General features: G+C 33.1%; 1 protein-coding gene across 2 annotated transcripts in view; it reads left to right on the top strand.

The window, feature by feature from the left end:
• LOC107437961 (uncharacterized) overlaps positions 1 to 16760 on the top strand; it is a 100539-nt gene that overhangs the window by 8009 nt on the left and 75770 nt on the right. The window contains exon 1 of one of the 2 annotated variants that reach the window (XM_016050112.4): positions 2881 to 2995. The exons of the other annotated variant lie outside the window; for it this stretch is intronic. Coding sequence (XP_015905598.2) covers positions 2988 to 2995 — 8 coding nt within the window. The 5' untranslated portion in view covers positions 2881 to 2987. Of the gene's footprint in view, positions 1 to 2880; positions 2996 to 16760 lie in introns of those variants that run through there. 2 annotated transcript variants of the gene reach the window in all.

Here is a 16760-nt window from a genome sequence, read left to right as displayed (position 1 = left end):
GTATTAGAAATAATAGCGATAAACAAAAGAATTTTAAAAAAAGGAAATAACTCTTCAAATAACCTTCGAATAGAAAAATAATTTCCTGTGTGAGAATATTTTTAGTTAGATGATCATCTGATTGATAAAATAGAATAAATGGATGATTTTGAAGAAATATAAAAGAATAGGAGAATATGTTTATTATCAAACATATTCTCCTAATCTTTATACTGTTTAGAAACTTTAAATCTTACTAGATTTTAAATAATATAAATTTAAAACTATTAATAAATTTTAAGTGCTTATTATTTAATTTTAAATAATAAGCACTAAATTATTTAACAGTACAGAACAGTATTTTTTATATAATTTATAAAATTCTTCTAGGACCTTCAGAGGCGATATCGGAATCATTTATAAAACTGTACAGTGATTTTTTTTTATATAATTTATAAAATTTTTAAAATAATGTGGTCACTAATTATTAAGGTTTTAAAAATTTTTAATTTTAGAATGGTGACTGTTGATGACGCCTCAGAAGCGATATCGAACTGCAAAGAGTTAATAAACCCCCTCAGAAAAAAAAGATTAACAATAATATACCTAGTATAGTACACCAGTGATTTTTTTCCCCTTTATATTTCCCACTTCTACTTCAGTGCTATGTTTTGGCCTCGATCATAGTTTAAAACAATTTTATATCTGCTCAATTTTGTTGACTCGCACACTTATAAATTATCACACACAGACTATGGTACAGAACTACCACTTTCGACTTTAGTGTCATGAAACTGTATATTTAATCAATTATTCATCGAATACAAAAAGGCGTTAAAGTAATCGGCATACCATTCTAATGCAAGAGATACTTAGTATTTCGGAAAAAATAAAATTGAAGGATGTATTGAAGACTAATATTAAGTGAAATAAAATAAATTTAAAAAAATCTCAGCATATTTATGATGTAATGTATTAAATGCTTTTTGAATACTAAAAATACAAAACAAGAGTTTTTTTCAAACCTAAGTTACTTAATTTTCAATGTAAATATTTTTTTACCAATAAGGTAATCCAACATAACCGTTCCAAAACGGGGATGCCACTGACTGCTAAAAATGTAAAATTCTATTAAGAGAGATTAAAATTAGCAACTTTTTCGGTATATTTCTTTCAATTAACTATTGAAAGTAATTGCAAAGAATGTTTCCGCTTTATGTATGAATAATTTGCATTGTAAATCATGGTCACAGTCATAGTCTGTAATTGCTCAACCTTTTACCTTTTCTCATTGAATTATCAAATCATGGGATAAGGTCATCATGATTTAGGATTAAAAAAAATTATTTAAGATCTTGAAGTAGATACAACAATTAAAAATGCTGCCGCGGTTGCAGCGCCACCTTACAGCACCAACTTACAGCGCCAATAAAATTAATCTGTGTTCACGGGAATCAAAATAAAACGACTGCAGCACCAAAAAATAGAGTAAAAAGGACCCTGTAGCATTAATAATTAATGATTCAGAAAATGATGAATTTTTGAATTTTTTTCATAGTATTGTATCACTAGTAAAAAACTGAGCTAAGGGTCATCATCGTCATCAAATTTTATCTGGGTGCCTGCGATCGTTTTACACTTTTGACGAGTTAAGGGTTCTGATTTTGGCATCATCTTTTAACATTTCTGCTTTAAAAATATTGTTGTAATTTGCTTGCACAATTATGAGCCTTTTTTTATAGAAAAAAAAATTGGGTGTCATCATGGTGGTAATTTTGATTGAATAATAGATTAACTAATTAAAAATTAGTTTCTACCACATCTTATATTTATAGTCGTCCGAGGTATCCATCCTTAAATAATTCATAAAAGTCGTAGCGAATTGAGAAGAACATCTTGCTCATATGTTTCTTTTCGCTTACTTGTGTACAGACTCACCATGACTTAACCGGAGTTAAGTGGATGACGATGAAAAGGTTCTATATGCTTCGCTTTTTTTTTTTATCCTATATAAGTTAACCGAAAATGAGAGGCATTTTACATGAACTTTCAATTTATTTACATGATATGGTAAGAAAAATATTTTAAAATCAGAGGTGTTAAACTGCGAAATACACGTGAAAACATAAATTCTGCTACCACTGGAAAATAGTTGCTGTCAAAACGAAGCATGATGGCATCTGAACAAGTACCGCAGTGGACTAATCGTAAAGACACGGTTCACAGTAGAGCGCCGAAGTCGAGCATTACGAAGTAAGCGGGTGGGTGAGCACTTTGTTCAGCTTGTGTAGCGACCGAGGGTGCGCGGTACGGGCTACCAAAGCAGGGGAGCCTTCCCAACTGCAGGGGATCAAAATTGCGATGTCATGTGTAAGGATGATCCTGTTTCTCAGACCGTCGCCAATAGCCAATTATGCAGTTCTAGTGCGACGTAAAGAAAGTACCTACATACCTACCTCTAATATTGCTTTTTAAAATTTTATCGATAGCTAAAATATTAATGTACTGTCACAAATTTGCTACCGCTTATTTGTTGCTTAAATTTCGTTTTTCGTCTTTCATCTTTACTTCATAGAAAGATTTTCTATTGTAGTCCAGTAACAAAAACAAAAATCGTCCTGCAAAATTTCCGAAAAAAATAAACAGTTTTTCTCATTCCATGAAAATCTCATTTTAATCACCAGGCACTAGTGTATTTGCTCTTACCAAGGAAACAATTATTCTAAATGCCATATAGCTTACAAATTAGCCAATTTAATGAATACTTTCGTCAAAGATTCTCCAGCGATAAAAAATAAAAAGAAAGAAAGAAATATTTTGATTAGTGTGGTGATGCAATAATTTATCCGGTGTATAAGGTATATGATTCTTAACTTCCACCTGTTCATTCTTATAACTGTTTCCTTTCACTTTTTCGAACAGTAAATCAACAGACCATAAAACGCATCACGATTTTTTTTTGAATTGCCGCCAAATCTTCGCTCTTATTAAGCGAATAGAAGCAAGGAATGATTCAGTAAGTAATGTTTTTTTTTGCATCAAAAGATTTTTTTCAACTTTTTTGAATTTTCCAGAATTTTTTAAAAAATTTTCAAATTTGCAGAAATTGAATGTCTAGGTAGTGAGTAGTTTTTATGTTCTATACATTTTATAAACTTAATAACAAGCCAGGAGTCTGTCCAGACATTTTGTGAAAGGTCCGTTTTTCGTGAAATTGTGAAAAAATTACTCACATTCTTTCAACCAGCGTCCACTTTTACGAATTTGTGCAAAGGGTCCGTTATTGCAAAAAAAACTTTTTCAAGGAGTTTGCAAATTGTAAAGACATACAAGATTATGCTCAACACTGTAAAATTATAATTAAAAAAATTTAATTTAAAAAAATAAACAACAATTGCTGCTTCTAAATTAGAGATGCAACATACAAATATTTGGTATTTAGCAAATACTACTGTACGCAGAATATTAATTTCGGACGAATAATGGAAGAATCGTCTGCCGAAGACAAAACTTAATTCGTTTACATCCATCTTTCTTGCTTTCTGCCTTGGAAAGGGTTTATTCGATTAACAAAATAATAATGAAGATAAACAAATTTGTGAAGGGTCCGATTAAAAGAAAAATCATTTTGTGAAGGGTCCGTTTTTAAGCTAAAATATTTTGTGAAGGGTTCGTTTTTATGAAAAGATATTTTGTGAAGGGTCCGGCAGCGAATTGATAAAAATGAAAAATGCTCTATTTTAATTTGAAATTAGTGACACATTCCTGCATGGTTTGTCTGCTAAGATGATAATTGATAAATACACAGCTCCAACTATTAATAAAAATTTTAATGAGCATATTTATAAAAAGAAAAAAGAACAATTATATGCAAAAATTATTAGCTGATATGAAAAGGAATTTTAAAAAAAAATATGCAATTATACCAATATGCAATCTATCGGTGTTTAGACACTTATTTTTCAATAAATGAGTCTTTTTTTTTTTTTTTTGCTTTCTTAGTGCTACTGCCCGGTAAACATTTGGCCGGTATGCCATACACTGATACAGCATGCACACTCTAGTTTTCTTAAGGGTAAGTGCCACTGTTGAGTAGGACTGGGCAATAAATAGATGCATCGGAAAATATCGATTCTTTGTAATCATTGCCGATCCAATATTTGCATTGCCGGGGTGATTGAGAGCTCAACTCAAAAATCCTGAAAATTTCTTGAGTAATATCAATGATGCATTTCAAAAAATTAATCTTAATAAATTGAAATCAGTGATATTTTCACAACATGAAATTCCAAATAAATTATATGCATATATAATTTAAATTAATAATTACGTATAAATTTACTTTTATCTCAAATCACATTTATTATTCTACCAGAAAAAAATATTTACAAATAAAAGAAATGCCAAGTATAAATTCTAGTTCTAATGTTTTTAAATAAAATATACAAGAATTTTCATACATAAATGTGATCAATGATTTCTTGACACTTCTGGACCTTGGATTTCTGGATCGCGGTTAGCAAGTAATCCGGAAATCCGGATTTTTTCTGGAGCACAATCATCTCTGGGATTGGTAATTTTACGAAGCAACGGAAATTGTGATTTACTGTGATGCGTACTATACTTCCCGATGTATCATTGACATCGATGGCTAGAAGTGCGATATTGAGTATTGTTCCCGATAGTACATCGAAGTCTGCAATTATTTTAACCGCGATGTATTTAACCGTTATTTTGCAGACTTCCACGTCTTTAAATATTGAGAAATAATTATTAAAAAATGCAACGTTTATTATAATATAAAGGCAACTTACTAATTGCGAATTTACGCACAGTACTAAATATAAAACATTAATGTAGCGAAACATCGAGATGTATCAAAATATCGCGATGTTAGCGTGACGATACATATGATATGTATCGTCACGCTGATCATTTTGGCATCGATATCATATCGATGCCAAAATCTTGGCATCGCCCATTCCTACTGTTGAGTGTAAAATAATTACACAGGTAAGTCTCATTTTGAGACCATAAGCCGTGGATAGGGTGGACCACATTCACACAACAGAGAAGAGCACACAGACAGAAACATCCATGATCTGAGCAGGATTCGAACCCGCAACTATTAGCTTCGCAGCCAGGCACACTGACCGCGCAGTCACCCGGACGGCCACATCAAAATATAAATGTTCATAATATAAAAATATATTTCTCTTATGTGGCATCATAAATTCGGATATTTAAAAAAGGAATCCGTTTGTAAAAACGAAATTTCTAGTGGTAACGTTGAGTTATTTTTCGTTTAATATTTTACATTTTAAGGAATTTTATCACCACTACATGTCAAATATTCAAATTATCGGATAACATGCAATTTTGTTGCATTGGTCTCATGGTTACTTTTTAGGCGTAATTATCCTAATTCTGCAAATTTTAAAATTTATTTCGCTACTAATTATTATTTCGCAAATTTTACAATTTATTTCGCTACTAATTATTATTTCGCAAATTTTACAATTTATTTCACTATTAATTATTATTTCGCAAATTTTACAATTTATTTCGCTACTAATTATTATTTCGCAAATTTTACAATTTATTTCACTACTAATTATTATTTCGCAAATTTTACAATTTATTTCGCTACTAATTATTATTTCGCAAATTTTACAACTTATTTCGCAATTAATTAAAACTTTTGCAAAAAGCGGAGCAGTCGAGATCCCTGTATTGGTAACACTACATTTATTATTCTTTGGTTATTTTAAGTAATTATTTAATATAGTGTTAGAAAAATTGGTTATGTCTTAAGTATTTAAATTCATTTTTTATTATACATTTGTCTTAAATAATAAGTGTCAAATAGTTCTGAACAGCTCGTTATACGTTACGTATTTATTAAGAATTTTTTTTTATTTCTATAGAAATAAAAACTTGGTTACGCGAAGCAATTATTTAGATATATTTTTGATCCATTCTAAAATGTTTATAGAAATTTTAAACATTGTTGTAGTTAATTTACGTCGCACTAGAGCTGCACAATGGGCTATTGGCGACGGTCTGGGAAACATCCCTGAGGATGATCCGAGACATGCCATCACAATTTCGATCCTATGCAGAGAGAATGGTACCCCCGATTCGGTAGCCCGACGACCTGCACGCGAAATCGAGCACTTTACGGTAGAACAGTTTAACGAAAATTTTAAACATAAACGGTGATATGGTGCTGCATAAAGTCATACCAATTATTAGTGACTGAGTCACTAATAATTGGTAACATAACGCCGTTTATGTTTAAAATTTCTACAACCATTTTAGAAAATATCAAAAATATCTAAATTTACAACTTAATTTATAACTTAATATATATGTAGCATGTAAAATTAACTTAATAGAATTAAATGGATTTTAAATCTAAAGTAAAAAAGAATTATATTTTAATTGCAGACTAGCCTTCCTAACAGATAAGAACTTTAAATAATCTTTTTCACATAATAAACTAAGCATTTCTCGTATGTGTTATCTTTAATTAAATAGAATTGTTATCTTTATTTATAAAAATAATCCATACTGCGCTGTAAAATGCCTTTATGAAACCGAAAATTATTCAAATTAATAAATATTTTGAGATCTTAATACATCTTCATCCGGTAGTATGATTACATCTTACAGCGTCAATTCTAACAAAGAAGTCTGGGTACTGTAGATCACATGATATGAAAGAAATAATAACTATATGCTACATGATAAAAAAGTGCGCACGCGTCTTTTGAAAATGAAGAAGTGAACACTTGTCTCCAGGAGTTTCTGCTTCATGTACATTATTTGTTAATAGATTTTCTTTACTCTTTTCCTTAATAAATGCTTAGAAAAAATTATCATGGGAACATCATTACAAAAAAGGAATATTAAATACGACTGCAATATAGAATTCTGTGGGACACATATATATATATATATATATATATATATATATATATATATATATATATATATATATATATATATATATATATATATATATATATATATATATATATATATATATATATATATATATATACATATATATATATATATATATATATATATATACATATATATATATATATATATATATATATATATATATATATATATATATATATATATATATATATATATATATATATATATATATATATATATATATATATATATATATATATATATATATATATATATATATATATATATATGCGTTGAACTCATAATCACAATGGTTTGCGTGATTTTGATGGCTGTCGAACAAATTTTAATTTATTGCTAAAATTTAATAGATGAAGAAGTTTGACAATATCACTGACATCTCTTGAAAATAGTTAAAATTGAAATCAAAGTACTTACGCTAGGGTAACAGGTAGACAGTGAAACAATTTGGTAATTAATATATTGTTTGGTAATTAATACAATTTGGTAATTTTATGTAAGGAATTAGGAATGGAGGAAGGGTTGAACAATGTTGGGTCGATAGTCGTTGACTATCGACCCAATTTTTTTGGTTTACGACTATTAATCCCCACAACTCCGTACCCTTATAATTTTGAACCCAATCCAGAAGACAAGGTAACTCCTGGATCAAGTAGAGGGAGAAATTATGCCTCTGTGGAGAACTTTTTGATGGAACTAACCCACATTTGCTTTACATGGAGGAAAAAAACCACGAAAACCTTCCACTGTTAGTCTGACGGCAAGGGGAGTCTAAACCATGAACCGTCTACCACTGAGGATATTTGTACGTCAGCGCTGTGGTCGGTGCAAGCCGGGTGAGGGATTCGTTTCGGCCAGCCATTGCTGGGAATTGAACCCGGTTCACCTCTATGGAAGGCGGATGCTCTATCTCCTGAGCCATCACGGCTCGTGTTGAAAAATTGGAATATTTATATACTGTTGTGTCTTGGTTACCATTAAAGTTTATATGTTGTATAACATAATTTTGAAAGGTGACCCAGCAGGACGCTGAAGGAGGCTAATTTTAATATATTGCAATAAACACAATTGTCCGTTTATTGCTGATAGTAAATTTCAAAAATAAAATAAATAAGTTACAATTCTTCATCTTTGTGAAAACAAGTTCATGAGTACATGGCTCTTAATAGGGTAATTAACCCTCTACGCATTACACAATTAACATATTGTGTTTGTAGGATGTTGTCAAAATAGACATCTTAATTCTAAGAGTGCTGTTTAATACTACAAGTTCGGATTTTTACTGCGAAATTTCGTTTCCAATCCCAAAGTTTCGAAATTCTAACGGATGATCCTAATTTCTTTCTCTTTTTTTTCCCCGAACTGACCGGTGAACAAAACACATGTTGACCTTGCCCCTTCAGAAGTGAGACAGACATACATTAAAAATTTGACCAGCGCTTCCGCAGTAAGCACTGATGCGATACATTTATGCTGGCACTGTCCAACTGCGCATTTCAGCGATACATGTTTTCAATTATAATGAATTCCACGAAGACTATCTTAGAAATGACAGATGAATTTTAATTTTTTTCTTCAACAGCTTGACCAGTTAAGCGTGTTTGTTGTGTAAACATGTCGCAACAAATATCTATTGTGGTGCATTTAGCGTAAATACCCATCGTGAAAAACAAAACACTACCATTGATTATCAAAACTCGAAATTGCATAAGAATACAATAAAAAAACTAACATAAAGAGGTAATTTTCCGTTATATTATCAGTAGAACTGCTAATTATTTTATATTGCAGGATATGGATACTAAAAACAATAGTCCTTTATACGTGTTAAAACTATTAAAAAAAATCTTGGTGGTAAGTTCTTCGTAAAATTTATGATAGTATCATTTGAAGAGTTCGTACGCACCTGGAAAAAATTAATAGCTGGTTTTAATCTTGCTATAAAAAAGCTGGAAAATTCTTAATATTAGCTTTTACTATTGAAATAAAACTTCATATACTTTACTTTATTTACAAAAATTGGGCACCTGGGCCACTTAGCGGCCCCTATCCCATACATCTAGAAATTTACAGAAAATTTATAGTAATAACATTTTGAATTTAGCAGTCGATGTGGTAGCTAATAGAAAAACAAGCACTTTGCTTGAGTAAATATAACATTTGAATATCTGATTCATCGAATCTAAGTTGATATATATAAATATAAACATAATTTGACATATATATACATAAGTTGACATAAATAAATAATAACATAAAGTGATACATATTTCACTAATTAAATTTCTATATTTTAACTAGCACATATTTAATTGTGACATACATTGAAGTTCATTCGAATACATTGTGGTAACCATAAAAAAAAAATTAAGCCGTTTGCTTGTGAAATAATAAAACAATGAAATTTAATATGACAAATTGACTTAACACTAGAAATATTGATTGTAGACTTAAATTAAAAATAAAGATAAAACATGATTTGATATGTACAGTAATTGATTTTTGAAAAATGAAAGGCATAATTGATGAATATAGATAAATCATACCTTGATACATGATGAAATAACATATTTGGAGAAAATGCAGTGAATATATTTTATCAGAGAAGTATTGCTCATTAAATACAATAGAATTTTCAAAAGAATTTAACATGCAAAGTTGATATATATGTATGCATAAATTGGTTATATTATCAGAAAATAATTCTTAATGTAATTTAATTTAACTTAAGTAAAAGTCTGATGTGAAAAGTTCAGTGAATTTAACTTGAGAGTCTTGAAAATAAAAGTAGAACTCACTGGGATTGAGATGTTTCCCCGATGATCCCCCGCAGAAGACGGAGCACTTCTTCATTTTTGAGCAATTCCTGTAATTCTTTGATTAATGACACTAATCGGTGAGCAAGTTTAGGCGTCAAATTTGATGTAGCTCGAGGGCTCCTTCAGCTGGGGCGGGTCTCGCACCCAGTATAGTTGGCTGTGTAGTTTTTGTAACAATTACAGCATTTTAGAGGTGTTGTTTTGTCTTTGTTGCATTCATGTGACCTGTGGTTTTCAGCACATTTTACACACCTTGCAGGTGCATTGCAGTGGCTTTGTGTATGTCCATAATTTTGGCAGTTGTAACATTGTATAGGTCCTCGACCTCCTCGAAATCGTTCGATTTTGATCGGGATCTGCTGTATGTTGTTGACTTCGAATATTCTTTGGTGATTCGCCGTTGATGTTAGGATTATGAGAAAAAGTGGAAGGAGCCGACAGGCCTCTCCCATTCTTTTCTTAAACTGCACAATTTTAAAGGTTTCAATACTGTTTTTCTGTAATTCTGTATTGATGGCATCTGTATCAAAGTCCACAGGCAGGCCCCGGACCAAAACCTTAATATATCTGGCTTGCAGTGTTATTTCAGGTTTGCTGGGCGGATCCCGTACTTTGTCGGTATCCTCCTTAGGTTTTGTTGTCGGCAAGATAGTGACGTCATCTGTTGAATTATGTTGGCTAGAAGAAGGACAGCTGTTTGCAGATATGAGTGTAGAATTATCTTCAATTGTTTTGATTGCATTTTGCTTTTTCTTCTTCTTTTTTCTTTTCTTTGCAGGTGGTTCTGTGCTATTGTTAATATTGATGTCCGTGTCTGTTTCTGTATTCGGTGTTGTATTCAGGTTTTCATCTTTATTTTCCTTGGTTATGTCTTCAGTGCTTGGATTAATTTCAGTCATTATTGATTCGAGTTGAATGGAGTTTTTATTCATCTCCTTGTTTTCTTCCGCTTGAAAGTTTTTCCTCTTCCACCTGACGTGATAAGCTGCATTTGTCAGTTTTAGGAAGTAGGAGTATTCATAGTCTCCAGAGTAACTTGATCTTATTTGAATGAGCAGTTTGCTAAGTAATTTATCTAAACCAATCAGCTCCTCTGTATCAAACTGAGTGTAAAACTCTACGAGATCGTCAATATGTTCGTGTTCAACTGGTAGAAAGTATTTTTTTGATATCCCACAGGTAGCAATGATTTCTTCTAATGACGTGGATTCTTTGCAATGCGACGGTGAATTACGAATGGAGAGTGAGACCTTTCCACCACGAGCTGTTTTATGATACGGCATGACTTGAAAAAACAAAATGGCGGGCTCAAAATCCAGACATCAAAATGGCCAGTTGTCAGTATTGTCTCTCCCGACTCAGGAACCTGACGAGATCAAAATCTGTATCACTCACCTCGTAACGTTCAGGATAATCAGCATCAATTCAGCATAACCAGCATCGCAAGGGAGAAGAGAACGTCAGTAGAGCATGATCAGCATCAGTTATCGGCAGCGTTTTCGTATGGCATCATTTCGAAAAACTCTTCCTTAAAGTGACATCACCGCATCTAATCAATTCATGACGACCATCGATTAAAACTTCATATCAACCATTTTCGGATCTATTTATATTAACTTAGAGGAAATAAGATATTCTGGTAGCTAGAAACATAATAATATTTTAAAAAAAATATTTTTTTCTATCAGATTTTATTGTTTTCCAGGTGAGTTTGAGCTCTTCTGTCCTGAGTTCGACGTATATATACGCCATTTCTCGATTCTCATTCCTCGTCCAGGATTTCTAAGATTAAATTCCGCGTTTAACCATCATCTCCTACATCAGAAAGCCTCCACTCGATATTTTATGAGTAGTCTGCTCAGACTATTTAGAAAGTGAACCAGTTGAGCGCATGAACCCAAATTCTTTTGTAAAAGTATTCGTTCGTTCATTCGTTGTAGTGGAACTGGGCGTCTGAGGCCTTACGGCCCTTTTCCCATTCATCCTGAAATTAAACTAAGAAACATACATGACAAAATTAAAGTTTGGGGAGCAAATGGAGTTCTTGAGAAAAGAAAAATGGCACTTTGCCATTATTAGGTAATAACAAAATCACAAGTAATCAAAATGTGCATGAAAAAAGGTAAAATTAAAGTACAATGGGAAAATAAACACTAATGAATATTTACAGTTGACGCCCGGTGATTATTATATATTAGTTATTGTGACGCCCGGTGGCTGAGCGGTAGCGCTTCGCGCTGTCGTGCCACAGGTCCCTGGTTCGATCCTCGGGCCGGGCAGGGTTGACTCAGCCTTTCATCCCTTCAGTGGGTCGATAAATGAGTACCAAGCATGCTTGGGAACTAAACACTGGGGGTTCCGCGTTCGGCAGACCACCTGACCGGAACATCTGCTCCTGCACCCCAGAGCCCAAGGTCAAGAAAACTGAGATGGGCACAGTAGGCCTTGGCCCTCTATGGGCTGTCGCGCCACTGAGTTTAGTTTTAGAATATTTACAGTTTGGAAATACATACAAAAGAAAGGGCGAGTTAAAGGAATGTGAGTATGTGTAAGTAAGTGTGGCTCTGTTAAAGTAGAGACCCGGCCGTCCTGCTGGTAATTATTCAAACGTGCCGGGTAGCTCTTTGTAAAAGTATTTGAGAGAAATTTACCGTATATATATTTGAGAATTGAATCTGTAGTGGTTGACAAGTAAATAAGACAAACCAATCATATTCATAAAATAAACAAATTTTTCGATACATATTTGCTACCAATTTCTTATTTTTGGTAGATTTTGTGATAAATGGGTCTTTCGCAAACTGATTAACTTTCGTAGTGGGTTGATCGAACTACCTATAAGAATTCGTGTGGAGGATTTCAGTTATAAGAGGCGTTGGTTTAACTCATTAGTATATGAACAATGATGTGGGGATTATTTCTATAAAAAATATAGTAGTTTTAACCAAATTATTCCAGAGATTTATCACGTTTCTCCCCCCCCCCCCAATGAACATCCATATATTGAAATTGAAGGGCAGTTGTGTTTGCCACTCTATCAAAGAGTACCATTTTAGGTGTGCAAACATTACCCCCACAGTAAGAAGGACAGATCATCCATGCTTTCTGGCCGGGATTCGAACCAGGGACCTTCTTGATAACTGTTCGGCTCCCTGACAACCATACAGTCCGGTCGGCTGAATTATCCCATATTGTGTTGAAACAAATAAAAGCGTTGAAAGTAATTATTATCCTTAATATATATGTGTAGAATCCTTGTCAATGACAACAAGAAAGTAATCATATTGAGAGTCTCAAATCAATATTTCACTAATTACCTTTTGGAGTCGCTTTCAAGAGGCTATGGAGTCGGATTCGAGGAGTCAATGTGGAAGAAAAAATTTGCCAGAGTGGAAGTTGGAGTCAGAAAAAATTTGTTCGCTTCCGACTCCGGTTAGTTGAGTGCTAAATCCTGCAGATTAAAAGAGGAGAAAAAATTATTTTAAGAAAATTATTTAGAGCAGCGTTTCACAATTGTTTTTCGGCTGAACCCTAAATAATCAATACTCTTTCAACGGAACCCTAACTTAACATGTTCACGCCAGGGTGACCCACCGGTGGGTCACGCTAGATTGTCTCATCCTGGCAGCGCACGGGAGTAAAAACTGGTAACAAATCAATTTCATTTTTTAGTTTTTTTTCCAGGAATAACAAAAATCCATAACTACCAATTGTTTTTAACGGATGCAATTTTTATATTGAATTGCTTCTTCGCCGTGATAAATTTCCTTACAGTGAATTGTTATTGTTGAGAATAGATTAACTCCTCCCGAATATTATTAAATATTGAAATAGTTCTTCTACCAGTATTTTCTCTTTTCTCGTACCAGTATTTTCACTTTACCCAGCGTGAACGTGTTAATAAATAAAATTGAGTAAAGTAATTGTGAACGTTGTGACCAATAAAAGACTATTTTTAAAATACTTAATTAGAGGAATGAAGATTTTTCATCATAAATAATCTTAAATTATGTTTTTTGTCTGACAGTTAACTTTGTAGCCTTCATGCTATATCTAGCCTAGTTATGAATTTGTTTTTGTTGTATATGTTACTGTGAATGACCGAAATTGGTGGTTTTTGACTTCCATCGATGTATGTTGACAATCACTTAGTCGCTTCGGTAAATCTCCGAAATATATACTAGGTCCAGTTGAGTGCCTGTTGCCCGATATGCCCTACATCAATGTTTTTTTTAAGGTCAAGTGAAACTACCCAATATGTATTTAACCGGTGCTCCAAACACTGATGTTATTTTCCTAATCTATCCTCAGCAGATATTAAAATCTAATATACATAATTCTCTTACGTGGCTCCCAAATTTTGGCTGTATTTCTTTTACGCCGGTGGCAAAGCTTGCTTTGTTTTGTTTATGTTACTATTTCTCTTGCACGGCGAATCGACCAATGATTGCCGCTAAGAATGTCACATGCCAAATCTAGTTGAGGTGGCTCAACTTATAGCGCTTTTAAAAACGGAAACTGAAATAACCAGAGAGCATCAGCTGCGGCAATCTCATACTATTAAGCTAGGCAGAAGTGAGTAGTCTTTGTCGATAAATCTCTATTTTAGTATTTTGTCGAAAGCGCTTTTTTTCACGAATTTATATATTACGAATTTATTTGACGATTTCTGATTTATATCACGAATTATACTATAGCACATTTCTAATAGGTTTAACGAATTACATGTCATTTATTTGAATTTAAATTTATTTTAATGACTTAGTATTTACTGAAAAGCTGTAATTTTTTTTTAAACTAAAAGTTTTTATATGGATTTGAATGATTGTTTTGAATTCTTAGAATTTTGTGCATTTGCAATGTACCTAAGTTAGTAGCGAGCGAAGCGAGCTTGGTTTGCAAAGCAAACCATATAAGATTGCGTAGCAATTTTCGGGGGTTGGCGAGCGTTAGCGAGCAGGAGGGGAATAAATATAATACTATCAAGGAATAAATTAATGTCAAATCGGATTTAACAAATATTTCGGGCATATACCAAATCGACTATGTGATTGTTGATATTCACCGGTGAAAGTTATCATTCTCGTGATTTCAGTCATTCACATAAGTTGTCATATATACATTAGTTGAAAATGAATAAAAGTAAGACATATTATGGCTTACTTCAAAGTGAAAACTTGATAGAAGTGGTATAAACGTTTTAAAGAAACCTATTTCTTTATTAAAGAATTTGGTTATTTTGATTTGAAAATCGCTATAGGAAATACTAATGCAATATTTAATAATTGGTTTTTTTTCTTCATAATTTGTTTATTAGATTGTCATTAAAAATATATTTTCTTTAAAAAATGCCCTTTCTATTTCATTGATTACTTTACTTTAAATAATTTCATAAAGACAATCGAAAGATCAAATGAGTTATGAATTATAGGTAGAATCTAAATATAATCAGAGATTTCAAAACTCATACCTGGGTATAAAAAATACGAACTCGTGGAACTCCTTTGACTCTTTCACGGAACCCTAGGGTTCCGCGAAACACCATTTGGAAACTGCTGATTAAGATAAATAATATAAACAAAAGTAATATTCGAATGAATGTCATGACAGTTATTTAAAACCTAATTATTCGAACCGATTTGTTTTTTTAACCCGATTTATTCGAAAGACCGGTAAAATAATGTGAGCCGTTCATCGCGGATCGGTAAGATTTGTAATTTGGACTATTTGCAAAATTTCATCAAACAGCCGACCCATTTTTGGGGGGGGGGGTTTACGACTACTAATGTTCAACTTCGTAGCCTTGTCATTTTGAACACAATCCAGAAGACAAGGGAACTCGTGGATCAAGTGTTTGGGGGAAATTTCGCCTTCGTGGAGGACTTTTTGATGCAACTAACCCGAATTTACGTTACATGGAGAGGAAGACCACGATAATCTCCTACGGTTAGTCTGACGGCAGAGGGACTCTAACCCATGATCCTTCTACCACAGAGGATATTTCACGTCAGTACTGTGGTCTGTGCAAACCGGATAAGGAGTTTGTATCGACCAACCATCGCTGGAATTCGAACCCGGTTCACCTCAGTGGAAGGCGAACGCTCTATCTCCTGAGCCATCACGGCTTCATAATGTTTACCTGTGCAAAATTGTGGTACAATTTTTAGACCAGTTAGTTTCTGAGCATTCACATACTCTTTACAATGAAAAACAGTTAGAGCCTAAACCTATTTAAATACAAACAAAATTTAGATTAATTCTAGCACAAATATTTATACGCGGACTTGCGGTTGAGAAACAATGGTTGAAATTATTACCTACAACAAACTTAATTAATCACATTGGCTATTGGTGTCAGTCTAGGAAACATGCGGGAGGATGACCTGAAGACATGCCATCACAATTTCGATCCTCTGCAGAGGGGATAGCACCCCGATTCGGTAGCCCGACAACCTGCTATATCCAAATTATTCCAAATATCCTGCTATTCCAAATATTAATGAGAGAAAATTATGAAAAATTAGAAATTTTAATTCAGATGAAAATAGGAATACGATAAAAGGCTTACGCTTGAAAGACGTGCTAAAGTAGAGAATTATATTTCTTCACTTAGCTATCAAATGCAAATATTAATGTTGTTGTTGTTGTAGTTCATTTACGTCGCACTAGAGCTGCACAATGTATTATATTGGCGACGGTCTGGGAAACATCTCTGAGGATGGTCCGAAGACATGCCATCACAATTTTGATCCTCTGCATAGGGGATGGCTCCCCCGACAACCTGCCCGACGAACCCCCGACAACAGCCCGACAACCTGCAGACGAAGTCGAGCACTTCACGGTAGAATAGTTTAACGAGGACCAATACCGCACACTCTACGCAGACTGATCCAAGTGGTCACCACACACTGACCGCAGACAGTGATGCTTGACTTCGGTGATCTGCTGGGAACTGTGTCTAAACTATCAGACCACTGCGGGGCAGGTAAC

This window comes from Parasteatoda tepidariorum, chromosome 5, assembly GCF_982258835.1.
Source record: "Parasteatoda tepidariorum strain Cologne lab strain chromosome 5, Ptep-v5.0, whole genome shotgun sequence".
Lineage (NCBI taxonomy): Eukaryota > Metazoa > Arthropoda > Arachnida > Araneae > Theridiidae > Parasteatoda > Parasteatoda tepidariorum.
Note: the sequence above shows the minus strand (reverse complement) of the source record. Positions and strands in the feature narration are given on the sequence as shown.